The sequence below is a fragment of the Fusarium keratoplasticum genome, chromosome 1 (genome assembly GCF_025433545.1).
Source record: "Fusarium keratoplasticum isolate Fu6.1 chromosome 1, whole genome shotgun sequence".
NCBI classification, from domain to species: Eukaryota; Fungi; Ascomycota; class Sordariomycetes; order Hypocreales; family Nectriaceae; genus Fusarium; species Fusarium keratoplasticum.
The window spans coordinates 3,328,245-3,353,608 of record NC_070529.1 but is presented as its reverse complement, the minus strand read 5'-3'; the positions used below and the strand labels follow the sequence as shown (position 1 = coordinate 3,353,608).

Sequence of the window (25,364 nt, the reverse complement as noted above, 5' to 3'; positions counted from 1 at the left end):
CCAATCAACCACACATCAAAAGGCTGTCCAATTTACAGAGCAAGGACGGCAGCGAAGAGACCCAGGAGGGAGACGCCACCGACAAGGGCGGGGGCAGCATTGCCGGTCTCAGTGGAGGAAGCAGCAGTGCCGGAAGCAGTGCCAGAGGCCTCGGACTCGGAAGCAGTCTCGGAAGCATCATCGTCGGAGTCGGAGGAGGCAGAAGCAGAGGCGGCGGCAGTAGAGTCAGCGTCGGTGCCAGTGGCAGTGGCCTTGGAGCCAGCCTTGCTGCTGGAGTCCTTGTCCTCATCATCGGAGCTGCCAGAGGCGGCGGTCTCGCGGGGAGTACCGTCAACGGTCTTCCAGTAGTTGTCGGCAACACAATCCTGGAGACAGGCAGCGTACTTCTGGGTGTCGGCCTCGGAGCCCTTGCCCTTGGGGCAGCCGGCGACGCACTCGTTGGTGGCGTTGACCTGCTTCTCGTTGGGAGAAGGGACCTGGTTGGTAATGTTAGTGGCTTGTAGGTAGCGTGTGAAACTCTGGGCAACGTACAGTGATGCAGTAAGACTGGCACTTGACATCACCAGCATCGCAGGCGTCAATGCAGTCGATCTGGGACTGCTGGGCGGGGGAGAGCGAAGCAGTGGCAGTACCCTGGGCAGAGGCCATGGCAGCGAAGGCGCCGGCAACGAGGACGGAGGTGAAACGCATCTTGATGGATTTGTTAGGGGTTGGAAATTAGAATTAGTAGTGTAAACAAGAGATAGATCTCAAGCGAGAGTTGTGAAGAAGAGTCGAGTTGTCTAACGAACGACGATTGAGTTGACAGCAAAGGTGAGGAGGAAGGGAAACTCAATGGCACGCGACGGGGTCTACGAGGTCCTTATGAAGGGCAGACCACGGCAAAGGGGCCGCGGCCCCAGGCCACCAGAAATGCTCAGGACCAGGGGAAAGCCCCCCAAAGTCACAAGTCACCATCAATGTCGCCAAAGTCAACAACAGCTCAGGGTCAAAGCCGCAGCAAGCAGGGGCAAGTAGTCGCGCCAAGGCTGGCCTAGTCCATCGGGGATGGAACCCATGTTCTCACATGGGGGGGAGGAGACCCATGCCGGGGCGCCAGGATTGCAGCCATTGGGTCGTCTCGGTTCAGGATTGTGGATTGCTAGGGGCCCAGTATGATTCGGCCTGATTAAGCCGCTTGCCGCGTCGGGGCGGAGCTGTCTGGGAGGGCTGCTGTTTGGTGTTCGTGCATGATGGTTTGTTGTTGTCAGTCTGCCTGTATCATATCAACTTTTTAACCACCCAGGATGTAGGCACTCTCGTGATTCAACCACTGGCAACACGTCCGCCGTGCATCGTGGCACAGTAGCCACCAGGTCATCGAGCCCGAGTACATACAGTACAACTCTGCCCTGTCGACATGGTCTGCCGATCAACCGTGTTGGGATGTGTCAAGGTGTGTCTGGGGAAGCCCGCCGACCTCAATTTTAAATTTGCAAGCCATGATCCAGCAGACCAGCACTAATTTGCCGTCCCTGGCGGCCCTGGTCTGCGAGCTGCCATGGCCTGACCGGGGGGAAACGGCCACTTGAGCGTCTCGTCCCTGCAATTCCGGCTCCATGCAGATCGTGTGCAGTTTTTTCTTTCTTTGCCTCGCGTTGATTTTCTCTTTTGTCTGTCTCGACATGTCTTGTGCCATTGATCGGTGATCGAGCAAAAGCCAGCCGTATGATATGGAAGACGTTGGGAGAGGACCCACTCATAGATGATCCTCCACTCCTCCATCCATCCATCATGACCCAGCTTCGCCTCCTTTCTAGCTCGTGTTGCATAGGTTGCCCGGGCGAGATGGCCACCATCCGGATGGATGCCCAGGCGGCCTGACCTGCTCCCTTTGTCTGGACTCGGGCTGTCTTCCACCACTGAACCCCAAGTTTCCAGCGCTGATATGACGCTCGCCCGTTGTGATGTTTCTGGGCTCGGCGTCTAGTTGCCGGTGCTAGCGTCGGATCTCTCAACGTCGATTGGACTCGAGCCTGTCTCAGGGGGTGGCAGCGAGCTAGACGGTAATAGGCCTGGGGGGCGACGGTGGAGTGAAGCTGGAATCTCTTTGAGACACCCAAATTGGTCGGGCGATGCTCGAGATCCAACGTAAACAGCAGCACACACACTCGAGAGGCGCAATGCTTTCATCTCCCCAGCGCCATCATCGAGACAGAATTCGGGGGTTCTGCGCCATTCCCGGATAGAAGAAGAGTTCCAGAGCCCCCAAGACATTTATTCTGCTGGCATATGCAGGTGCTCGGCCATGACCAAAGGATGCAGTCAAGCGTCGTCAACCACGCGCCGTCACCACCCAACAAACTCTCTTGGCTGCCTCGAGTGGTCTGTCTTGTCTCAATAGCAAACAATGAATGGACGCGCTCCCTGCACAGCACAAGCTTTTTCCGCGACAGCTCGCCGCTGGTGGCGCGTCTGCCGGCGCGTGTCGGAAGCTGTGTGGGTGAGTGATGGCTCTCTCTGTGCTGTGACCTGTAACGCCGTCTGGTTAGCTGACCATTGGCCTGTCTTCTTGTTGTCGCCTCGCATGAATACGAGCCTAGACCCAGGCCCGCTAGCAAATTCCCCGGCGTCCCCCGTCCCCCCATATCCTTTTCATTAGGCCTCTGTGGTACCCTGGGCTGGCGCTGCGAGCTGAAAGCGATCCAGCCGATCCAGGGACGGAAGCGTGACACTGGTTGCCGTGCTTTGCTGTGGACGGGTTAATGTCCACCGTTATCAGAGGTTCCAGTCCAGGGTCCGAGACGCCCAGGCCTCTTCCAAGGCAGTCAGCCTTTCGCCTACCTATTGAAGATTGCTTCCCCGTTGATGACCAGTCATCACCCAAGCGAAAACCTCCCTGTCAATGGCAGTTGGCTGGCCCGCCCTGATCGAGTCACTCAGATGAGATGAGCCTTGGGGACCCGGGTTCATGCACCGAGATGATTTCCAACGCCATCCCCGTCGGCAGCTATCAATGCGTGACAGACAGTGTCCGTCCATCCATCCAATCCAATGTCATTGGTACCTGAGGCATCCGTTCAATCTCCTTCCGCCTTTCGACCGCTCCTCGGCTCCCCCGTTTCCATAAAATCCACCTACCATTTCGCTTGTGTCCCGTTCCTATTCATAGCTCACCGTCGCTTTGGTTCCTTGCCACTCCAACGCAATACAACATCAATTATCAAGGCCAAGCAAGGCAGATGCCATGTAGATTACGTAGGGCGGCGACACATGATCCTGGATGCGAAAACTCTGCTCCTTGTTAGATGCATCTTGGGTAGCCTTCGAGGAGCGTATCCTTGGGCTTCTGAGGTTGCTTTTGGTTCTCCCAACGTTGCCCAGTGGCAGCCAGGGAGCGTCCAACGTTGTCGAGCCGTCGTTTCTGATTGTTAAGGTTGCTCTAGCCTGGGCAGCCATGACCTCACTGGCAGGGTACGTTTTTACCACTTCGGATTGGTTAAAAATTCTATTCTCGAGACCCACCATTTTGAAAGGACGGTGACGGGCAATGGCACGGAGCACTCAGCAGCACCTGCCCGGAAACCCGGGTCTCTTCAGCCAGTAGCAGGCCTCTTACCCAGGTCCAAGGCAGGTGCGGCGTCCGATTAAGATTGAACAAACTGCCCATTTCTCACCATTTCGGCGCCAACATCTGCTGCCATCGCATTACTCTCCGCTCGGCATCATCTCATTCTCCCTCCCGTGCATCCCAAGCCATCGTCCTGCCGCTACCGCTACCGTCAGGGCTCCGTATTCCGCCTCAGCCGCTCCGATTGAGATCGGAGCAACGCCCCGGACCATTCTCCAGACCCGGCCAATCTTGGGCCTTTCCGGCACGCCTGGGTTCCGGCGTTTCAAGACGCAATGCCCGAGTTCTACGACGAGGCGGCGGAGCAGCAGCGTCCGACTGGTGATGCCCTCATCACTTCCGAGGACCCCAACCACCCGGCCAACTTGATTCCTTCGCTGTGCGCCAAGTTCTGGACCCTCGGCTGGGTCACGGGAACCGGAGGAGGATGCTCTATTCGAGATGAGTATGTTTTCAGCCCAGCAATCTAAACTACCCCGCGACCCCGCCTTAATCTCGTCTCGAGCAAAAGTTTGTTCAGCTGCAATTGACTCGGACTACTTGCGAATCATGTGTTGGTTGCTCTTCTCGAGTGAGGAAAGATGCTCTGTTTCAGCTGGGTTATCGAAATGGCTTTCTCGAGCCTTGTTGAAGCTCAATTCCTAACAGGAATTGCCTCATTTGTGAATGATGCTCACAGTAATGTCTTAGTGACCTAGTCTACATTGCCCCTTCGGGCGTCCAGAAGGAGCTCATGAAGAACACCGACATCTATGTCATGGCCATCTCTGAGCAGGACCCCAACCATAACAAGTTGAAGCAGCGCACGTACCTGCGCTCACCCCCCTGCTACAAGCCCTCTCAGTGCACTCCTCTGTTCCTCGCGGCCTTTACCCGCCGGGGTGCTGGCTGCTGCATCCATACTCACTCTCAGTGGGCTGTGCTTGTCACTCTGTTGCTTGAGGCCCAGGGCCCTGGAAAGGACCGTGTCTTCGAGATCAACAACATTGAACAGATCAAGGGCTTTGGACGTGGAATGACCAAGACTGGTAACCTGGGTTATCATGATACCCTTCGTATTCCCGTGATTGAGAACACTCCTCACGAGGAAGACTTGACCGAGTACCTTGAGGAGGCCATGGACAAGTACCCCGATACATATGCAGTCCTCGTCCGACGTCACGGTGTCTATGTATGGGGTGACAATGTGCACAAGGCCAAGACCCAGTGTGAGAGGTGAGTTCACAATTCCCGTTATAGGTCGTCTATTGAATAGATCGAATGACTAACATTGACCAAGTCTCGACTACCTTTTCCAGCTGGCAGTTGAGATGAAGAAGCTCGGTCTTCCATGGATCAGCGATGTCCCCCAGATCGCTCCCCAGCGAACCTGATTTTGAATCACACGGCGTTTCAACCGCTAAATGCAACCATATACGCCCCTTTCAACGAGGGTCGGTCTCTCGCTTTGTCTCAAATGCAGGTTCTGGTTGAATCTCGATTCTCATCATGGCTGCGATGCTGCTCCCGTCGCACCTCCAGTTACATCTCTAGTTGCACCTCCAGCAATCTCGCCAACCCCGCCACTCTGCTTGCCCACAAAGACTCGAGGGCGCTTTGAACTACCAAATAGACGATGATTCAGATCGAAGGGGAGCTCCAAGGTTATGGGCTTGAAGGGCTTCTTGGGGCCAGTGGACGATTTCTCGTCTGGTCCGGCGGGAAGGCAAAAACACATGATGGCGATGGGGGTATGATTCGAGTCGTTTCGTCCAGAGTGGTTCAAAAGGAGTAAAGGGTCATGAGGTGGAGTTTTCGATCTTTATAGAAATTTGGATGTCAATGGTATATCACTCCAGTAGAGATCAGGGGGCGTTGAATAGAAAAAAATGTTTTATAAGCAAACCGTCCCCTAGGACATCCCCTTTAAAGAGCAATGAGCCAGTATGCCCAGTGAAGTCCTATCCTTGATGTGCGGCTTAGCATCACTCTTTCATGCCAACGCATTTAGCCATAATCACGCTACAGTTGTTTTCGTATCCAATCCAAGGTTCCATGCGGAAGGATTCCCTCAGCCTCAGACGCCCCGTGAACGGGGCCAGCAGGCAACAGCTCCGGGGGGATCGTCATCGTGTCATCTCACGGCATGAGTTGGGCAACTGACCAGAGATACTGCTCAAATACAAAATATTATACCAGAATAGCTTGACCAACAAGAATGCTAGACTTGATGTGACTTGAGTTGTTCTCTGTAGTAGCCCAAGAGTCATGATACTGTTGCGGGCTCCCGGGTATGAGTGAATGAATGGTAAACCATTCAAGAGGACTTTGATTGCATTGGCAAAAGGCGAATATTATTAAACCTAGAGCTCGTCTCTAGGCCGTTCTTGGTCTACAACCTCAGGCTCTTCCCACATTCTCTTCTTGGTATTCCGGGCACTGTCAGCATCTCCCTCTTCTGTGATGTTGTCCTGCTCATTCGCTTCCTCGATAACATTCAGGATCTTATCCACCTCCTCCAGCACCTCCGCCTCCTTCTCAGTGCCCACTTGGACAGTAGGTAGATCCTTCGCGGGCAGACCCTCCACGGGGACCCCCTGACTTACATCTCCAACCTCGTCCACTTTGGCGGCGCCGGACCCCGCGCGCATCACCGCGCCGCCGGCCGTGGTTCCCACCCCGAACAATACTCGGAGAGGCAGCCACACGAGCCACCACAGCGGCCCGTATAATATCCTCCGGAAGAACAACCAGCAAAACGTCGTGAGGAGCATGTAAACGGCCGTCTGTAGGTACCAGGTGTCGGACTTTTGTGACTGTACTAGCGTCCCTAGCAGACTCCGTGAATTCGCTAGCATGGTATCCAACGAGCTGTACGACTCGTTGAGCTCCTTCAGCGCTGCCGAAGACTCGGTGAGTGTCTGATGCGCAAACTCGCTGCGCGCCAACTCCGCCTGGATAATGTCGTGTGTGCGCCGCAGGGCGTTGGTCACGTTGGCGCTCGCCCCGACCGCCTCCCGGTCCTCCCCTGAGAGACTGGAAGACTGGTGCTGTTGGACCGCATGGTGTTGGCGCGCAGGGCGGACGACGGCCGAGGGCTTTTCGTCGTCTGGGTGTAGGGAGCCGGCTTCTGAAGTGGGTTGCGAGAATGAAGTAACCATGAGCTCGCGCTCGAGTCTTTGCGCCTGCAAGAGGCTCTGCTTTGCGGATAGTCGTGCCTTGCGGAAGGATAGACGGCAACTATAGATTATCAGTGGGTGATATCCAAGACTCTCACCCATCATGAGCCGTACCTCGCAAGCTCCTTTCCAATCTTTTCCACCCCTTCCCTCAACCTTGCCCTATCATGCTCCGCTGCGCGAACAAACTCCACCTCTTCATGTAGGATCTCATACTCCTCCTCCCCGTCCCGCAGAGTACCCGTGATCTCGGTGCTGAGCTCCCCGCTGACGCTGTTCTCCTCGTCGGTGGTCAGGGGCACGGAGCCAGGCTGGAACTTGAGGGTCGCAAGCCGGTCGATGAGCTCCTTGAGCTGGGTGGTGGTCTCCTGCAGAGCCGTTAGGCGCTCCTGCAGGCCCTCGAATGACATGTTGAGCTTTTGAAGGAACAGATTCGCTGGTGGAGAAGAGTAAACGTCCGTGGTGGGCAAAAGTTGTTAATTCAGTCTCATGTCGAAACGTGGTCCCCCCGGAATCATGACGTTGCAGTTGTCGAGTCGGCCCCACCAAGGCGATATGCATCTACCGGGGCCACGTTCTCAACACCGAAATTTCAGCATCACGAAGCAGCCAGTTGAGCAACCTCTTTAAGAGACGTTTGATCCCCCTCAAGTCCCGCCAATTGCACGCGAGCTGCGTCCCCACGTCGTCGAGATGATTACCAAATTCATGACCGAGGTCACGGCCAAGTTCAACCCGTTCTCGGCTTGCGCAAAGCCCGCCCGCCTGTTCCTGACGTTTATGCCTCCGACTGCCCGAGCGAACGGCACAACCATCACCACGACTATCCTGCCCCGAGATTCGAAAGAGCCCAGCTCGCTACGTGTCAAGTTCAGTGCGTCACCCCTATAGACTGCTCGGGAGTGGTCAATGGCTAATCCAGCGCAGAGGATGGCAAGGAGCTTGACTTCAACTGTCAAAAGATCAACATCAAGGGATTGGTCGAGGAGGTAGACCGTCACTCTCGTCAGCTGCAGAAGACGGCCGATTTGACCGATTAAATATCAACTACAATGTACCACCAATTATGCATCAACGGCGTTTTGAGGAAGCGAGGACTCCTGTCCATGTTACGGAGCCAATGGGACCACGACATCACAAGTCTTGTATAGTATAACGGCAATTGATCATATTTTTTTGTATTCTTCTGTCATGCTTCACTTTTTCAAATCTTATGCATCGGATAGATCTGTAATTTTTTACATGAGAACGCCTTTTTGCGCTTAAGCGGAGGCACCGCTGATGAAGAACCACTTGTCAATGGAGCTGTCAATCTTCTCGGCGGGAATCTCCTCGTTGGGGGGCAGAGGAGGCAGCTGGTCAGGAGAAACGCGGGAAGGAGACTGCTGGACAGTGACGTTGGTGCTGGATGATGGTCAGTATAAGTATGGCAGCAGCATATTGAGGTTACTCACGTAGAGACGCCACCAGGGGCAGTCTTGCCAGTGATGAGGCGGTCCCAGGCCTCGGCGCACTCGCGGACAACATCAAGAGCGTAGCTGGACATTTGTTAGAAACTGATGCCGACAGATACACCAAGGACCGGCTCACCTCTTGTTCTTGCACTCGCCAGTGAAGGCAAACTGGTTCTCAGGCTTGCCATCGGGGATCTTGTAGATACGGAACCACTCGTTGGTGGCACGGAGGAGACCGGGCAGGTGTCGCTCGACGTCCTCAACGTCGTTCAGCTTGGCAGCAAGAGGGTCGTTGATGTCAATGACAATGACCTTCCAGTCAGTCTCCTCCTCGTCGAGAAGGGCCATGACACCGAGGACCTTGACCTGCTTGACCTGGCCAGTGTAGCCGACGAGCTCGCCGATCTCGCAGACATCGAGAGGATCGTTGTCACCCTTGGCCTTGGTCTCGGGGTGGATGGAGTTGGGGTCCTCCCAGGTCTAGTTACAAGTGTGAGCGGTCTGGATTGGAGTCGTATCAGACTCGGAATATCTTACCTGGGGGAAGGCACCGTAGTTCCAGAGGTAACCCTTGTGGGGGAAGCAGTTTCGGACGTATCGAAGCTTGCCCTTCTTGATGTCCTGCTTGATGGGGTTGAGGAGCTCCTCCTTGGAGATCTGGTGGGCAGATTGTCAGCATGGGGTCGGTTTGGAGAGACGGTGATGCCCAAGCGAGGGGTTGGGGTAATTTTTTGCAGGCACACGACAGCTACCAAGGTAGCTCAAACAGCGCAACAAGAGGGCGTAGAGAAGCAATTGACGTAACATACCTCGAGCTTGGCATTGGTCCATCGAGGAATCTCAACAACCATGTTCAGGATGGTCTGCTCCTGGTTGGCGTAGAGGGGGATATCGTGGAAGGGAGAGATGGGCTGGCCATCCTGCTCGATGTAGACGCGGTGCTCGAGGGTGTTGGGAGCCGCAACCTTGCGGACGGTGTAGGGAGAGGCCATCTTGTTCTGCTTTGGTGCGGAAGCGCTTGATGGAGAAGAAGTAAAGTGTCGAGCGAGCTGGGCAGTTCGACGAGAAGAAGTTTCAAGAGTCGAAGAAGAGGAAGAGGTGGTGGATGGAGGGGGCGGGGTATTCTGCTGGGTCAGGCTGGGCCTGGCTCCAGGGCGACGTGTGGCCAGGTGCGACATATGATTGGCCCGGCCTGGCCCTCTGGACAGCGATGGCGACAGAGACAGCGATGCCGGTAGCGGCAGTGCGGGTGGCCCCCGTTGTGGCCCCTGCGACAGTAGCAACAGTGGCAGCGGCGCTGCGGAGGATAGAGGGTGGTGCTGCAGTGAGCGGCCGGCGGGTAGCCGCGATGATAGCAGTATTCGGGAGCCTTGTGGCCGGAGCATCAAACGGGGCAGTGAGCGGACCGCCTCAAGTGGAGCAGGCCCGGAAAGAAGGGGAGAAGAAAAAAAGAGAGAAAAGAAGGGAAGAGAGATATGAGGAAAGGGGGTGTGATAAAAATACACCTGGCCCTACTCAGAACACGGCAATTGGGTTCTAAGCTTGTGCCTCTTCTGGCTGCTCCCGCGGTCGTCGGCTGTTGAGCTTCAAGTTTGACCGAGGTCGTTTTTCACTGTTTGGGTTGCTGGCTGGCTACAGGGTCTCTAGGCGGGAGAATGGGAAAAAAAAGGGGGCGGGAATGCACAAGCAACAGCAACGGGAGGGAGATCAGAATTGCGTTCAAAGTCCATCGGACGACGGAACTTGCTGACCGGAAGCTAACTCTCTCTGGACTTAACAGGACCCATCTCGGCTGTGCCAAAATGGTTCCTGTCTTTTTCATCTTGAGATCCACACAGCCAGCCGACAGCCCGAAGTTGAGAGGATTTGTCCGATGAGCCTAAGCAAACTTCGAGCAGTTGTACACCCAAGTCTGTGTTGATATCAAGTGATATTTTGATACCTTGCTTGACTTACAACTGGGTGAAGCTATAAACACTGGACCTCATATCTCTTCTCCCTCACCCTCTCACGCCATTGAGACCACCCATGAAAAATTCCTGCTCGTTCCGTAACCGGAAGATGCCCGTCTCATTTGTCCAACACGACGACGCTCGACTCCATCCATCCACACCATTTCTTGGGGGGAAGGCCCCTCAACGCTCCAAGAAGCTGCGCTCCTGACCCACGCCAACGATCACCTCATATCGATTGGTGGTCAGCGACCCAAGAATCTCAAACTGCTCAGCCTCGGGCCTTGGCCAAGGTTGCGCGCCGTCCGTCTTCGCTCCGCTCTAATCCTTGCGCTACATGTACCTACTTATCCAGTCCCGATAGCCCGTCGTCACGTTTTCAACTACACCTCGGCATTTGGATGCATTGCGAGATCAGACCAAAGATAATCATTCTTATTCAGCTGACATAATAAACAGGTGGGCGTGTGGGATATAATAGTACAGCAGCAAACTCGAAAACCATCCTCAGTAATCAAGACAAATAAAACGCAGGTCAAGCGAAACTAAAACATGTAGGTAGTGAGGTAAACTGTCACACAGCCAACGATACTCTCCAGTGCTTGCTCAAGCCAAACAAACAACCATCAAATACTGCCCGGCTCAGACACATGAGACCCGGCTCAGGTATCAATTACTCCAGCAATCGTCATCTCAACCAGCAACTTCGGCATATACGGAAGACTTGGTTCCTGTCGGGGCCACAGGAGTCGCCTCGGACTGCACAGGAGAGGGCGTATCGTCAGCCACCATTGGCTCCTTGCCCTTCTCTGTGATGCTCGGCGTTCGACTCTGGGCAGGTGTAGAGAAAGACTCAGCTTCGGGACGCCAGTCTCGGAGGTCGTCTTCGCAGTCGTTGAGGATCTGGCGGGCCTGGGCGGAATGCTCGTAAGCTGGCCGAGTATCGCCGGGCACCACGGGCGAATCATCAAGAAGCTCTAGCAGACGGCGACCATGCTTGGCCAAGATAATTTGCTTCTCGGCTCTCTCGATAGTCGCGGTAAACTCGGCAGCGTAAGCCTCCTTGAGCTTTTGTCGGGTCTGTGGACTATGTAAGCAAAGTATGAGCAGCTCGGTGTAAGTGACGACATACAATGTTTGTCAACTGGGCTTCCGCAACAAGGTTCTCAGCCTCGGCGCGAACCAACTCTTGTTCGAGTACAGGTAGCTTTGCGCTTCCGGGCTCCTTCAGCTTCAGCCGCTGAATCTCATCGGCAATCTTGTCCTTGTGTTCGCGACTGGGCTGCACGCTCTTCTCGGTGTTCCGGATGGCCTTAAGCACGGCACGTGAATCATCCAGCGAGTGAGCGTATGCATCTTCCTGCTCACCCATCTCGCTCAGGACGACTCCCACCTTGTCCGAAATGTCACTGATGCCATCGTCGCACGTATGCTCTCCCCATTCCGACAGCTGCGTCGCGATAGAAATACGCTCGCGGCCAGCCGTCTCGTGGGCGTTGATGAGGTTGTTCTCAGACTTGATAAGCTTGAAGAGCTTGCGCGACAGCTCGGGCTGGACCTGGCCGCGGAGTGAGTTGAAGGAGAAGCCCCGCTTGTTAGAGGTGGAGGCGGAGCCCCCCTTCGATTTGTTGGAGCGGATCGAGAGTGCGCGGTTCCTGTGGGACATGGCCATGTCAGCCGGCACTTCCATGATGTACGAGCCAGGGCGAGGTGAGGCGGATATATCGAAGCTGAAGCGTGACGACATTGTGGTTGATGTTGCCCGGTATATCCGGGAATGGCGCGAGGGCGACGTCGAGATACAGACGAGGGTTACAAAAGGTGAACTCACATTTTGACGACGACAACCACGGTAAGGTCGCTTTTACTAAACTATTTGGAAGGGGAAGTTTGGATGGGCCGCGCTTTCTTTGTCGCGGTCAGCTTCACTTCCAAAGAACGTCCTGCAAGCCAAGACCCATGATTCCACCCGCAGCACGAATGGCGGGCAGAGCAGTCATGAGCTCACAGAAAGGCAATTGCTTACACCGTATGAAAGGCGACACGGAAGGATCTAGCTGCAGGGTCGCTTCGAGTGGGAAAATACTTTGTAAATCGTAATCGTCGTCCGCATCAAGAGGTTACAATGTGAGAAGCTCCTTGAAGGCTGCAAGCAGGGGTATGCAGGCTTTAAACAACCACGAGGACCCTTCCAAGACCCTCAAGAACTGACGTTTGCGATGCCGTCTTCCCTGCTTTCGGCAGACAAGATGGCTTGACCCGTCCTCAGCTAACAAGGTACAGTACACACACGCGCGCACTTACACCAACATCACCCAAGTTAGGTTCTCTTCTTTCTTTTCTTGGAGGGACCTCGGCGATGATGATGGCGATGGAATGCAGGGTGATGTCATGCACACGCCCTCACAGATCCAGCCCTGCGACCTTGAGCGGGACCCTCCACCCCCGCCGGAGGCGACAGCTACGTCAACAGCCTCTTTTTTGGACACCACCAGTCAAGCTCAACCATGTCATGGAAGTGATCAAGGTCCGTGGCTCCCGGGGCCTGAAGCAAGGCTGGTGTGAGTGAGGCTCAAGAAAATGGAACAAAAAAATCTTTATGTTTGTTTCTTTCGTGTTATGTGACCGTAACGTTTCTAACCCATTTCGTCGTGTTGCTTGCCCTGCCCTACTCCACGATAACAAAAACGCCCAGCTTAACAAAATGACCGCCGTCCCATTCGTCCACTTGATCCGTTCAATATCATATTATACATGTCGCGTCTCGCGTTACACGTCAAAGAAGCCGCCAATGCCGCTAAATTTCAACCGCCAAGTATAGATCATCACCAGTCTATTCAGCACAACGTCATCGAGAGAGAGATCTTTGACATTGCTTGCTCAGAAGTGCTCAGACGTAGCGAGTCTCGTAGGCGACGGGGCCGCTGGTGCGATAGCTAGCCCTGGGGCTGTGGCTGTAGGACCGGCGAGTGACACTGGTGTAACTGGCCCTAGGAGAGCGGGAGTGGTGATGGTGGTGGTGGTGATGGCCGTGGTGACGCCGGGCGGGGATGATCTCCTCGTGATAGTAGTACTTGGTCCTGGGCTCAGTGCGGAAGCACATTTTGGCTGACTTGAAGCAGTGATGCTGATGAGATGAGTTGTGATAGGTAGGTTTGAGAGCTCAGAGAGCGAATCGTGTAAGTCGAGAGGAAGCGGCTGAGTACACTGGCACAGAAGAGATGGAGGTTCGTAGCCCAAATTTACGCTTGAAGTTTTGGTCAAGCTGATTGAAAAGATACAAAGGGCAAAAAAACTTTGGGGGGGACCCCTTCATCATCTTATACGAGTGAGTTGGCTTTCCATCCATGACTGACGCTGGCGTCTTGCCCGGTTTCTTTGGTTTAAACCCATGCCCACCACCACGCAAGCAAGGGGAGGGGTCCTTGACGGGGATGACCATCGGAGCGTGCCTCGCCCACCCACTCCACCTGCACACCATCAACCACGACCTTGGCTGACGGGCGGCTGAACAAATACCGGTACTTTACTTTACTTGCGCCGCAGGCGGTCGCTGCAGGTAACGTCACTGGAAGTAACCGCCAATATGGAACCAGCAGAATGCCCTGCAGATGCGAGCCTTGACTCTCAACCACCCTAGACCTAGCTGGTTATTCTGACGGACGCCGAGTCTTTGACCACTTGGGCTCCAAGGATGCGGGCTCAACCAACTTCCCACAACCTTGGGCTCGGTCAGCCCCAGTTGGGCTAGTAGCTGCCTTATTGTGGCTTTGTTGGGTTTGAAGCCTCGGATGAAGCGAGTCAAAGGTTTTACTTTGTTCATGTCAGGACCAGTTTGAGGCATCATCTGACAACGGCACTGCCTCTATCCACACTTGCCTCTGTCCAAGCGCTCCTCCTCTTCAACCCAACTCAACAGGGCATCTAGGCATCTACGAATGCGTAACTACAGTTGGTGCATGTTTCCTCGCCATTACCTGGTTCAACCCTGTTCCTTGCACTCCTCTTCTCAGCTATACAATGGGTTGTAGCCCCAACACCAACACCAACACCATTGGGTTGAGGCCCGTCACACAATTGACAACTTTGTGGCAGCTGTCAGATGACATGCGCCTAGTACACCAGACCCATTCACGGCTGAAATCCATTTCAATAGAAAACTATAATCCCTTTCTATGTTACATTTTTTACATCGTTGCCCAGGAGCAGCTCCCGCTGTTCATGCAAGTGTGAAGAGCGCTCAAAAAGACAATGTTTCCCTCCTTCTATATATCTTATTTCCTGGGCTTGAATCCCGTCTGCACCTTGCCAAGCGCCCAGGTCGTGATGTAAACTGCCAGCACGCTGACAAAGATGACAGCGGGCTTTCGCAGAGCGCTCACAAGAGGCGCATCATACGAGATGATGAGCTGTCGGTCCCGGAACTCATCCACAAGGTTTCTCGCCTTGATGGTCACGGTCGTTCGGCCAATGGTGTCAAGGTAGGTTCGGGTGAGGTCGATCGAGGTCGAGGTAATGGCCGACTCGGGAACGTTGGTGTAGAACTTGACATTCCTGCTTCATTGTTAGACATGTCGAGACCCAGTGCAATTTTGGTTAGACTTACTCGGCGCCCTCGGGGAGGAGGACCTTGACGTTGATGTGCTCATACTCGATGCCCTCGGCCTGCTTAGGGCCCTCCAAGAAGGGGACCTTGAGAACGTAGCCTCCAGTGGCAGTTCGGCGCAAAAAGTTGGCAGCATCAGAGTTCCATCCAATGGTGAAGGGGTACTTCCAACCACCAAACAGGGGGTATCGGGGCTTCAGCTCGAGCAGAGACTCTCGCTTGTTGCTACGGAAGCGAGAGGTCGAGACGTTGCCAATGACGTCGACAAAGTAGGCATCGACGCTGCCAATCTGGAGAGGAACTCGGAGCTCCTTGAGAGCATGGGTGGTGGGGTTGTAGAACTGCGACTGCGCCCACTTGACTCGGTTGAAGAGGGTCGAGAGGTTGGCACCTCGGTGGTACAGATCGTACTTCTCCTCAAAGGCAATGTTGCCGCCCCAGTGGCTGACCTCGATGTCACGGTTGAGCTCGGCAACGTGGGTGACGGGCTTGGTGAACTCGAATCGAACCTGAGCTGGGGAGATGGCGCCCGCAGGCTTCTCATCGAAGGGGCCGTATGTGAGCTTGTTACCCTGCTTGGTGGGGAACTCCTTGACATTGCCGCTTCCAGGGAGCTTTGTATAATCGGGGATCGAGGACGAAATAGCCTTGATCTCGGTCTTCTGCTTGAGGGTGGGATAGGACGACGGGGCGTAGACGGAAAAGTCGTAGGTGAGGAACTGGCTCTCGTCCTGGGGAATAGAGGCAGGAAGAGGAGCATAAGCCTTCAGGTAGTAGAAGGTGATGCCGAGGGTCTGCTGAGCACCGGCCTTGAGGGGAGTGGGCAATTGGATGCGGTAGTACTGGACATCACTGGAACGATGGGATCAGCATCATGGTGGCACATGTCAGGGTTAGCCACAAATAAATACCTGAGGGCATCGTATTCGACAACCTCGGCCACAAACGGTCCAGCGCTTGCGTCCTTGCGATCCTTGACCTCGAAGCCACCTACACGGGACAGCTGGTCGGCAGTGAATGGCACATAGTAGTCGGTCTGGGGCTCGGATGCGACGTTCTCGATGAGGACGTTGATCTGCTCCTTGACATAGTTCTTCTCGAGTGAGATGACATGCACCAGGTTGGCGTTCTTGAAGACCTGGGGAGGCTTAAAGTCGGCGGGGAGGATGACCTTGGAGGTCTCGGTGGTTGCGCTCGCGAGGGCAGTAGAGACGAAGCTCAGGAGCGCCGTAGCAATCGCGGACGGCTTCATGATGACAGCTTTAGAAAGGGGGATCGCTCATTGACCGAGCAGACCCAAAGCTGTTGAAGATGGAAATTGGAGGCCGGGTGCCGGGGGAAATCGTGGTCGAGGTTGGTTGTTGCAAGCTCGCAACTCTCAAGATACCTCGATTTCGCGAGTCCTCCTGAGACAGCTCCCAAAAAGCATACGTTGCCCATTTGGCGCGCGTCAGCGGGAGCTGCAGGGTAAGCTAGCTGACCAATCAGAAGCCACCTGAAGCTTGGGAGCTCGGCAGATAGTAGCGCCGAGCCCGGGACGGCAACTATAGCTCATATAGGCAAAACGCCAGATCAGATCACCAACCGGCAAACCTGGAAGAGCTCTTCACGAGCCCAAGGTACCCGGCCGGCAGAGAAGCCAGGTACTGGCCCTTCCCCCCACGAACACCAAGGGGTTTTAGGTCACATGTGGCTTGCTGGGCCCTGACATCATGTCACCAAGCTGCTGGACGGCCGACCCCCAAGTCCCCCGACCCTGGTGCATATGTGCACGAGGAAGACGAAGACGAAGCCATCCGCATTGTCGGTGTACGGGGTGGTTTTTTCCTCTGGGTGAATCAGTGAGGCCCCCCTCTTGAGACGTGGGAAGCATCTTGGCAATTACTGCGCATTCCCCCGCCTTGTTGAGTCGACTATCGCTGCTAGCTGTTGCCCCCTCCAACAACGGGCCGACAAGAGCTCAACACTACCTCGCCTAGGGCGTGGGATCTGGAGACGATCAAGACCGGACCAGACTGCATCACCCACGCCCTCGTCGGGCGTCGGGAAGCCACCGCCGCCTCCTCAGGAGCTAGCTTATCGAACCTTGAACCATGTTTGGCCAGGCAGCGGTTTCTCTTTTACTTCCTTTTTAGTAGTTTATTTTTGTTTCCTATCCGGGGGCCAGACCTCGTGCAACCAGTGCAAGCGGTCAGATAAAGACATTACGTAGCTGAGACCACTGCAATGGATTGACAACAGAAACATGCGGCCGCCGAGGGGTCTGGGGGCCCGGAGATGGGCGAGTTGGGTCTCATCCAGGGACGCAATTGGCCCGGCACGCACTGCTGGGCGGCCAAAGCGAGGCGCCGGATACATCCCCAGAGCCGTCGACATGTAGAAGTACCTTGGGCGGATGGATTCCTGACGGGACCTCCCCTCCAGCTCCAGGTTCCATGCTTGAGGCCAACTCCCTGAGGTCAACCTTGCTGCATCTCCCGCTCAACGGCTGCGACCTGGCTGGTTGGCGTCTTCACCTCGACTCACCTCGACCTGCTCCACCTCGCTCACCATCCACCCCAACTCCTTTAAAACCCCCGTGTCCCCCTTATTCCTTATTCTGGTTTGGACTCGTCAATTGCTCTTCTCTCGACCGTGTGTCCCTGATTAGCTCCGCGCGTCTTGTCATCTTCTTGTCAGCCTCAACCAGAACTACCCCGCCAACCCCGCCAAACCTTCATCGACAAAATGGTCGGCCTCGGACCTCGTCGTCCTCCCTCCCGAAAGGGTACGTATGCTCTCTTGATCAAGCTGCTTGGTGTCTTGTGATGTGCCGCATGTTTTACTGGGAACGGTCTCGGTGTGCCATTGCTTGGACATGGACGCTGTCCTGGCTCAGTTAGCTTTTGCCCGTTGACAATGGGTTGGTGGGGCTGACGAGCCATGGCCGAGATACGTGGTGATGACGCTGTTGATTCGACCGCCCAGCCCGGCCTTGGACCGGAGCATCCGTGTAAAAGGCGAAGCCGTCTTTTCCTTGAGAGATTTGCGAGGATGCGGTGCGTCGTTGGACAAGATCTGGTTGAATATTTGTCTCATCGTCCCTCGAAGTTTCGTTTCATCGTCGGTGTGGGCGATCGATCGATACCTTCGCTTCCACCGCCACCACCCGTGTCACCGTGATCTCAAGGTGGAAACAGGAATGTTGAGACGAGACGATCGCTAAGGGTTGAGTCCATTGATCTCCGTGGGCCAACTAGCGGCCTGTTCCACTGAAGTGCCAGTGCCATATCAAGATAATTGCGGCGACTGCACTGTTGGTGGTGTTGACAGCTGACGAAGCTAAATGCCCGTCTGCTCCTTCCTTCAGCAACTTCCACTGCCCAACTTTTCTTGCGATTTCTTTTGCTTCACAAAACAAACGCAACAATGCCGCACTTCAGCGCTGACGACATAATGACAGGATCCATGGCCGATGTCCCCAAGGACTTGGCTGACGAGATTCACAAGCTGGAGAAGCTCTTGACTGTCGACTCTGCCAAGCTCAAGGAGATCACCGATCACTTCGTTTCTGAGCTTGCCAAGGGTAAATCTAGGAAATCCGTGGCATCGTGACCCGACTTGGCTAACCTGCATTCCCAGGTCTCAGTGTTGAGGGTGGCAGCATCGTGAGTTTTTATACATCACAGCATATCAATCACGCTTCTAACCAACATTTAGCCTATGAACCCTACCTGGGTCATGTCCTTCCCCGATGGCTACGAGACTGGTACCTATCTGGCCCTGGACATGGGCGGCACCAACCTGCGAGTCTGTCAGATCACACTCACAGAGGAGAAGTCGGAATTCGACATCATTCAGTCCAAGTATCGCATGCCTGAGGAGCTCAAGTCTGCTACCTCGGAGGAGCTGTGGGACTACATCGCCGACTGTCTCTTCCAGTTCCTCGAAACACACCATGGCGACTGCACCAATATGGAAAAGCTTCCCCTGGGTTTCACCTTCTCCTACCCCGCTACCCAGAACTATATCGATGAGGGTATTCTTCAGCGATGGACCAAGGGCTTCGACATTGAAGGTGTCGAGGGCGAGAACGTTGTTCCCATGTTTGAGGAGGCTTTGACCCGACGGGTAAGTTGAACTACACCAATCCTATAATACACCGCTGACAAGATGTCATAGGGTGTGCCCATCAAGCTGGCAGCTTTGATCAATGATACTACTGGTACATTGATTGCTTCGGCCTATACCGATGAGGACATGAAGATTGGCTGCATCTTCGGCACTGGTTGCAACGCAGCTTACTTTGAAAACTGCGGCTCCATTCCCAAGCTTGCTCACCTGAACCTCCCCCCTGACCTGCCCATGGCCATCAACTGCGAGTGGGGAGCTTTTGACAACGAGCACAAGGTTCTCCCTCGAACTGTCTACGATGTGATCATTGACAAGGAGTCTCCTCGCCCTGGCCAGCAGGCCTTCGAGAAGATGATTGCCGGTCTCTACCTGGGCGAAATTTTCCGACTTATCATGGTCGACCTTCACGACAACAAGAATGTGCACATCTTCGAGAACCAGGACATTTCCTTGCTCCGCAAGCCCTACAGCCTGGATGCTTCCTTCTTGTCCTTCATCGAGGAGTATGTTGCCTGCGCCTGACACCATGATCTAGCTAACCTTGCGCTTCTAGGGATCCCTTTGAGAACTTGCAGGAGACATACGACCTGTTCTCATCCAAGCTTAACCTGGCTTGTACACGCCCTGAGCTGGAGCTTATCCGCAAGACCGCCGAGCTTATCGGCACACGAGCTGCTCGTCTCTCGGCTTGCGGTGTTGCTGCTGTCTGCAAGAAGAAGAACTACGAGACATGCCATGTCGGTGCGGATGGATCGGTCTTCAACAAGTACCCCTTCTTCAAGGAGCGAGGCGCCCAGGCTCTGCGGGAGATTCTCGACTGGCCCAAGAAGACGAACAAGAGGGCCGAGGACCCCGTCGAGGTCCTTGCCGCCGAAGATGGTAGCGGTGTCGGCGCTGCCTTGATCGCCGCCCTAACCCTCAAGCGAATCAACGAGGGCAACCTGGCGGGTATCCTCCACCCCGAGAACTTCAAATGAGAGCGTGGGACCGATAAATCAAAGGCGTGGGTGGGTATCAATGGTTAAAGGAACGGGCAAAACGGAGATAGACGTGTACATGAATGAAGCACGAATAGAGACAAGGGGGTTGCTTGAGGACTACCAAACAGCGTGTCACAGACGAACCCTCCCTCATCCTGTTGCACTTGAGCGTCTAGCCCATGAACGTACAAACGGGCAACCGGTATTCTGGGAAATAATGTCAGCATGACTCGGAGAAACAAGTGGTTGGGTGTCTTACTGTCGAGGGTCCAATACCGTCGCCGCACGCCCTCCCATTCTCCCTTGCCAGCCTGATCTAGGCCAGCCATGTCGACGTCGCTTTCCTCCCAATCGACATCGAGGCCGGCATCGGCGCATTGCATCTCGACCACCTTGGTGTAGACGTCGTAGCATATCTTTCTGTCAGCGCCGAGTCCATTGAAGAAGCTGAACCGGCCCTCCTGGTCCATGATACCGATGATACACTCGGTGAAGAAGTGACGCAGCTGCGAGTAGTCTTCGCCAAAAGTGTCAAAGTAGATGGCGTCGTAGACCTCGCCGTCCTCGAGCAACTTGGGCACCACATCCTGCCACTTGCCCTTGTGCACCTTGAAGGCGCCCTCTTCGGGCCCGCTCTTCTCCCACTCAGGACCGAACTTGGAGCCCGGCTGGGCGAGGTGCTCGAGGACGGAGGGGTGGGCCTCGATGATGTGGTGGCGGGAGGGCTTGAGGTCGGCAAACATGCCATCGATGATGCCCATGCCAAAGCCGATATTGAGGATGCGCTTGCCGGGGGCCGAGTCGGGGACCAGGGCGGCGACGGAGCGGCGCATGATGTCCGTCTCCCAGGCCATCATAACACCGTTCAGATCCGAGTCGACGAGCTTGGCGTCGTCGTATGTCAGCTTGGAGCTGAGGTATTCTTCGCTCGTGACGGGCTTCTCCTTTGCATCGGGGGGCACGAATTTGGCTTCTTCGGGTGCGGCGACGACTTCTTCGGTGGATACGAGCTGGGGGACTTCGTCTTCGTTCTCGTCCACGTGCATCTCATCGCCATCTTCTGAGCCAGAGGACAGCTGCTCATAGTCACCGCCCATCAAGGCAAAGAGCAGCTCTGCGCGAACTCCAGCCTCGACGCACAGATTGTATAGGGTCTTGCGGCCTAGTCGGAGGGCGACGCAGCCGGGGGTCTCGTTGTTGCTGTCGACATCGTTCCAGATGGCGCCGTTGAGGAACAGGTCCTGGACAATCTCCTTGGCCTCCTCAACGCAACCGTCCTCCTCTTGATCAGCGCTGTCATCCTCAGGAGAGGCTGGCCCGCAGGCGCGGATAGCTGCATGTAGAGGCGTCTCGCCTGTCTTAATATCCTGAGCGTTGGCCTTGCCGGTGGTTCGCAGCAGAGCCTTCAGACCGCTCCGGTCATGGCCCCATGCATGATATAGAACTTCTCGGATATCGTCTGGGCAATCTGCGGAGATGCGCGCAGGCATGGAGTCATCGATCTTCGCTGTCGGTGCTGTCATGATGGGCTGTGGAGGGGCGCACACACAAAATGTGTCGTGGGGTTGTAAGAGGGGCACACGAAATCGATCTCGGGTATCGGCCACTCGAGGACGGGTATCAATGCTACCACCAGTAAATCAGACAAGGGTGAATGAGATGACAAGGGCAATCGGAGCGGCACCTACCGAAGGGAGTGTCAAATCGCGCGTCGACCGAGTCCGAAAAGAGGACGAAGAAAAAAAATACATAAAAAATTATTCGGCCGGAGCTAGGGTTGACCGATGCGCCGGACGACGCAGGAAATATCGAATTCTCTACCGAGAGGCATCCACTCTGCCCCGCTCCGAAGCCTTCCCGGGGCCCATCGGGGGCCGGTTCCACTGCATCAGCTCGGTGGCCGGATAGGATGCCGACAGGGTTTGGCTTGCCGTGGTTGCATCACTTTTCAATTGCTTGCATTTGCTTTGCTTTGCTAGCGCAGTTGTGGTAGGAGAACCAACAGGCACCCTGGATGGTCGAGGCCATTCCTTGGAAGTGAGGCTGGGCTAATTAATGAGCTCGTGGTGACCAGGTATGAAAAGGCTGGCGTGACGCTGGAGCGAGGTCTCTCCTCAGGTCGGTTTCAAGGGAGAAGAGAACGGGGAACGGCCACTAAAAACTCAGTGGACCTCGGGTTCCCTAGCACGACGGGCAGGCTCTTTTACGTATTTTAGTGCTGGAACTCTACCCATTGGGTTCCTTGCAGTGACGTGCACGTTCCGCATAGGAGCTACGCGATTGGCCAATCCCACACGAGGCATCTCGAGCTTGTCTCGCCGAACCAAGGGTAAACGACGAGCAACAGCTTGACGCTTGAGCAGAAAAGCGCTAGCGGACAAGCTCCACCCTGTGCACGACCTGCCGCGTCTCTCTGCTTGGGCGAACGGCCTTTCCTTGGAGCGACAGATCAACAAGCGACTCAAGGGAAACCCGACTTCGACCTGGCACTACCGTACCTACAGGCGAGAGTACAACAGTACGAGACGTGCCGTACCTGCCGTCTCATCTGCCCGGTTTGCGCCTCCTCCGCTCGCAACACACACTCCACCGACTTCGCGCGCTGTCTGACGTTTTTTCCCTCTCTTTCTTCTCCTACCACAGGTAAGCATACGAAGACCTGGATACCATCACCACCAGCATCAGCGCCAGCACCGGCAATCCATCGATTGATTCGTACGGTCTGGTTGCATCGATTCCCTTCTTCATGAGCTTCTAGGCCTTGATTCAGCATCACTCTCGCGTCCGCTATTCGTCACTTCACATCACATCCATCTCCTGGGTGTCGACTCCAACTTCGTTCAATGCGCTCATGCTGATCGTCCAGGACCTCAAGACCCGTTCCAAGACTTGGACAAGCACCCGCTCGGGCAAACGCACCCCCACGGTCCGGCCCGGCGTCGTCGTCATGAAGTTCGGCGAGCAGCTCCGCTCCAGCGTCATCCACGAGTACCAATGGTACTACATCGACTACGATGGACTGAAGGACGAGCTCAAGCGTCCTACCGGCCCAATCAAGGTTGGGTCCAAGGGGCCTGAGTGGACCGAGGATGACGAGACGCGCTTCGTCGGCAAGCTCGAGGCCGAGCTCGAAAAGGTCCATACCAAGCAGCAGGTCAAGGCTATGGAGATCTCGCGCCGTATCGCTGTCAGCGAGCGCGAGGTCAAGGAGGTGGTCAATCGCCTGAACGAGCGCGGCCTCGACGAGAACGGCCCCAGCGAGGAAGAGTTTATGCTTCTCGAGGAGGATCTCAGTGATATTATCGCAGACGTCCATGATCTCGCCAAGTTTGTCCAGCTCAACTATACGGGATTCTACAAGATTATCAAGAAGCACGACGTAAGATGCCTACGCTAACCGCGCCGATTGAGCTCTTCTAATGGTTACAGAAATTGACCGGATGGCACCTGCGCCCCGTCTTCGATACCCGACTCAAGGCCAAGCCTTTCTATAAGGAAAACTACGATGCGTCCGTCATCAAGCTGTCGAAGCTCTACGATCTTGTCCGAACGCGAGGCAACCCTGTCAAGGGCGACAGCGCCGCTGGTGGTGGCCAAGCCAACTTTATCCGACAGACGACCAAATACTGGGTTCACCCCGACAATGTGACGGAGCTGAAGCTCATCATCCTCAAGCACTTGCCCGTCCTTGTCTTCAACGCCAACAAGGACTTTGACCCCGAGGACTCGGCAATTACCTCGATCTACTACGACAACCCCGAGACCTGGGACCTGTACGAGGGCCGATTGAAGAAGACTGAGGGTGCCGAGGCGATTCGTCTGAGATGGTATGGAGGAATGAAGACCGAGACCATCTTTGTGGAGCGCAAGACGCATCGTGAGGACTGGACTGGCGAGAAGTCGGTCAAGGCACGATTCGCCACCAAGGAGAAGAACATCAACGCGTACATGAGGGGAGAGCTGCTTCCTGCTGCCATCTTTGAGAAGGCGCGCAAGGAGGGCAAGAAGTCTGAAAAGGCCATTGCTGAGGATGAGCGACTGGCTTCGGAGATTCAGTACTCGGTGCTCAAGAAGGGTTATAAGCCTGTCTGCCGATCCTTCTACAACCGCACAGCTTTCCAGCTCCCCGCCGATGCTCGAGTGCGAATCTCGCTCGACACGGAGCTCACCATGGTCCGAGAGGATAACCTGGATGGGCGCACTCGATCTGGAGATAACTGGCGGCGCATGGATATCGGCATTGATTATCCCTTCTCACAGCTGCCCCCTGAGGATATTGTGCGATTCCCTTATGCCGTTCTGGAGGTCAAACTCCAGACTCAGGCTGGACAGGAGCCCCCTGAATGGGTTCGCCAGCTGATCTCTTCTCACCTGGTGGAAGCCGTTCCCAAGTTCTCCAAGTTCATCCATGGCACGGCGTGCTTGTTCCCTGACAGGATCAACCTCCTGCCTTTCTGGATGCCTCAGATGGATGTGGACATTCGCAAGCCTGTCAGCCATGACTTTGGTATCCGACGACCCGGCATGTCGGGAACCACGACTACTTCGGATGACGAGGATGATTTGGATTCTGACGACGAGGAACTGGTACCTTCGAGCCGCAATCCCACCAACGGAGAGTCAAGCGCCCAGGGCGGTAGCCGACGCCGGCCCCTTCCCGCAGATGTCGAGGGCCAAATTGCGGACTTGCCCGCTGAGAACGAGGACTATCCCATCTATGACTCGGATGACGAGTACGATGAAAGCTTTGAGCTGGAGCAGGCCAAGAGGATAGGTGGATGGCATTACTACTCAACCCTCATCTCGACCAAGAGCCGAGCCGCCGCCCACCAGGTGGTGTCGGCCCTCAAGTATGCCATCCCGGCGCCTCGAAGCACGCAGGTGCCCCGTAGCGATAGATTGCAGGCACTGTTTGGGACGGCGCCGATTCAGACCAAGAAGTTCAAGGCACCACACGGAAAGAAGATTTACGTGCCTGTGCGCGTCGAGCCCAAGGTGTACTTTGCGGCCGAGAGGACATTTTTGGGATGGGTAAGTTGGATTTTCCTGGCAATGAAGTGGACACGGCTAACGTGAATGCAGCTGGAATACTCGATTTATATTGGCACTATTGCTGTGACACTGCTCAACTTTGGTACCCATACTACGCCAGCACACTTTTGGGTGGCTGGTATCTTTACTCTCCTGGCCATCATGAGTCTCTGCTACTCGGTGGTTACGTACTTGTACCGAAGCAACGCGATACGAACGCGCAAGGTTGTCAAGTACTATGACCGCTGGGGTCCGAGTGTGCTCTGCGCGGCGCTCTTTCTGGGAGTGGCCCTGAACTTTGCATTCGAAGGCAGAGAGAGGAAGATCTGGTAAAGGAAAGGGGGTTTTCTTCTGTTTGGTTGGCAGTTGTATATCATCATTCCGGGCGGGGTTGATTGGTGAAAGAGATGGACCCAGCCCTTGGGGCTGCTGTGCGGCGGTAAGCTTGAATTTGTTGCTA

General features: G+C 55.2%; 10 protein-coding genes across 10 annotated transcripts; 4 read left to right on the top strand and 6 right to left on the bottom strand.

The window, feature by feature from the left end:
• Positions 1 to 32: 32 nt before the first annotated feature.
• Positions 33 to 690, bottom strand: NCS57_00099800 (uncharacterized protein; the record flags this gene model as incomplete). Its single annotated transcript, XM_053051072.1, has 2 exons — positions 33 to 476; positions 532 to 690. 2 exons carry the CDS (start codon positions 688 to 690, stop codon positions 33 to 35), a joined length of 603 nt encoding a protein of 200 aa, XP_052919587.1.
• A 3,195-nt stretch (positions 691 to 3,885) lies between these two features.
• NCS57_00099700 (Methylthioribulose-1-phosphate dehydratase) lies at positions 3,886 to 4,983 on the top strand (the record flags this gene model as incomplete). Its single annotated transcript, XM_053051071.1, has 3 exons — positions 3,886 to 4,055; positions 4,301 to 4,825; positions 4,890 to 4,983. 3 exons carry the CDS (start codon positions 3,886 to 3,888, stop codon positions 4,981 to 4,983), a joined length of 789 nt encoding a protein of 262 aa, XP_052919586.1.
• Positions 4,984 to 5,952: 969 nt separating this feature from the next.
• NCS57_00099600 (uncharacterized protein) lies at positions 5,953 to 7,178 on the bottom strand (the record flags this gene model as incomplete). Its single annotated transcript, XM_053051070.1, has 2 exons — positions 5,953 to 6,829; positions 6,883 to 7,178. The coding sequence occupies 2 exons, from the start codon at positions 7,176 to 7,178 to the stop codon at positions 5,953 to 5,955; spliced, it is 1,173 nt and encodes a 390-aa protein (XP_052919585.1).
• A 226-nt stretch (positions 7,179 to 7,404) lies between these two features.
• Positions 7,405 to 7,808, top strand: NCS57_00099500 (uncharacterized protein; the record flags this gene model as incomplete). Its single annotated transcript, XM_053051069.1, has 2 exons — positions 7,405 to 7,642; positions 7,696 to 7,808. The coding sequence occupies exons 1-2, from the start codon at positions 7,462 to 7,464 to the stop codon at positions 7,806 to 7,808; spliced, it is 294 nt and encodes a 97-aa protein (XP_052919584.1). The 5' UTR covers positions 7,405 to 7,461.
• A 222-nt stretch (positions 7,809 to 8,030) lies between these two features.
• On the bottom strand, positions 8,031 to 9,622 carry NCS57_00099400 (Inorganic diphosphatase; the record flags this gene model as incomplete). The annotated part of the gene is made up of 5 exons (XM_053051068.1): positions 9,032 to 9,622; positions 8,760 to 8,879; positions 8,359 to 8,702; positions 8,223 to 8,306; positions 8,031 to 8,172 (listed from the first exon to the last, which is right to left on the bottom strand). The coding sequence occupies exons 1-5, from the start codon at positions 9,605 to 9,607 to the stop codon at positions 8,031 to 8,033; spliced, it is 1,266 nt and encodes a 421-aa protein (XP_052919583.1). The 5' UTR covers positions 9,608 to 9,622.
• A 1,245-nt stretch (positions 9,623 to 10,867) lies between these two features.
• NCS57_00099300 (uncharacterized protein) lies at positions 10,868 to 11,921 on the bottom strand (the record flags this gene model as incomplete). The annotated part of the gene is made up of 2 exons (XM_053051067.1): positions 10,868 to 11,254; positions 11,307 to 11,921. 2 exons carry the CDS (start codon positions 11,919 to 11,921, stop codon positions 10,868 to 10,870), a joined length of 1,002 nt encoding a protein of 333 aa, XP_052919582.1.
• A 2,527-nt stretch (positions 11,922 to 14,448) lies between these two features.
• On the bottom strand, positions 14,449 to 16,032 carry NCS57_00099200 (Dolichyl-diphosphooligosaccharide--protein glycosyltransferase subunit 1; the record flags this gene model as incomplete). Its single annotated transcript, XM_053051066.1, has 3 exons — positions 14,449 to 14,728; positions 14,781 to 15,632; positions 15,692 to 16,032. The coding sequence occupies 3 exons, from the start codon at positions 16,030 to 16,032 to the stop codon at positions 14,449 to 14,451; spliced, it is 1,473 nt and encodes a 490-aa protein (XP_052919581.1).
• Positions 16,033 to 17,507: 1,475 nt separating this feature from the next.
• NCS57_00099100 (Phosphotransferase) lies at positions 17,508 to 19,870 on the top strand (the record flags this gene model as incomplete). Its single annotated transcript, XM_053051065.1, has 6 exons — positions 17,508 to 17,547; positions 18,223 to 18,345; positions 18,402 to 18,427; positions 18,480 to 18,890; positions 18,942 to 19,396; positions 19,447 to 19,870. The coding sequence occupies 6 exons, from the start codon at positions 17,508 to 17,510 to the stop codon at positions 19,868 to 19,870; spliced, it is 1,479 nt and encodes a 492-aa protein (XP_052919580.1).
• Positions 19,871 to 20,045: 175 nt separating this feature from the next.
• Positions 20,046 to 21,396, bottom strand: NCS57_00099000 (Arginine N-methyltransferase 2; the record flags this gene model as incomplete). The annotated part of the gene is made up of 2 exons (XM_053051064.1): positions 20,046 to 20,080; positions 20,133 to 21,396. The coding sequence occupies 2 exons, from the start codon at positions 21,394 to 21,396 to the stop codon at positions 20,046 to 20,048; spliced, it is 1,299 nt and encodes a 432-aa protein (XP_052919579.1).
• Positions 21,397 to 22,724: 1,328 nt separating this feature from the next.
• Positions 22,725 to 25,237, top strand: NCS57_00098900 (SPX domain-containing protein; the record flags this gene model as incomplete). The annotated part of the gene is made up of 3 exons (XM_053051063.1): positions 22,725 to 23,252; positions 23,303 to 24,904; positions 24,956 to 25,237. The coding sequence occupies 3 exons, from the start codon at positions 22,725 to 22,727 to the stop codon at positions 25,235 to 25,237; spliced, it is 2,412 nt and encodes an 803-aa protein (XP_052919578.1).
• Positions 25,238 to 25,364: the final 127 nt, after the last annotated feature.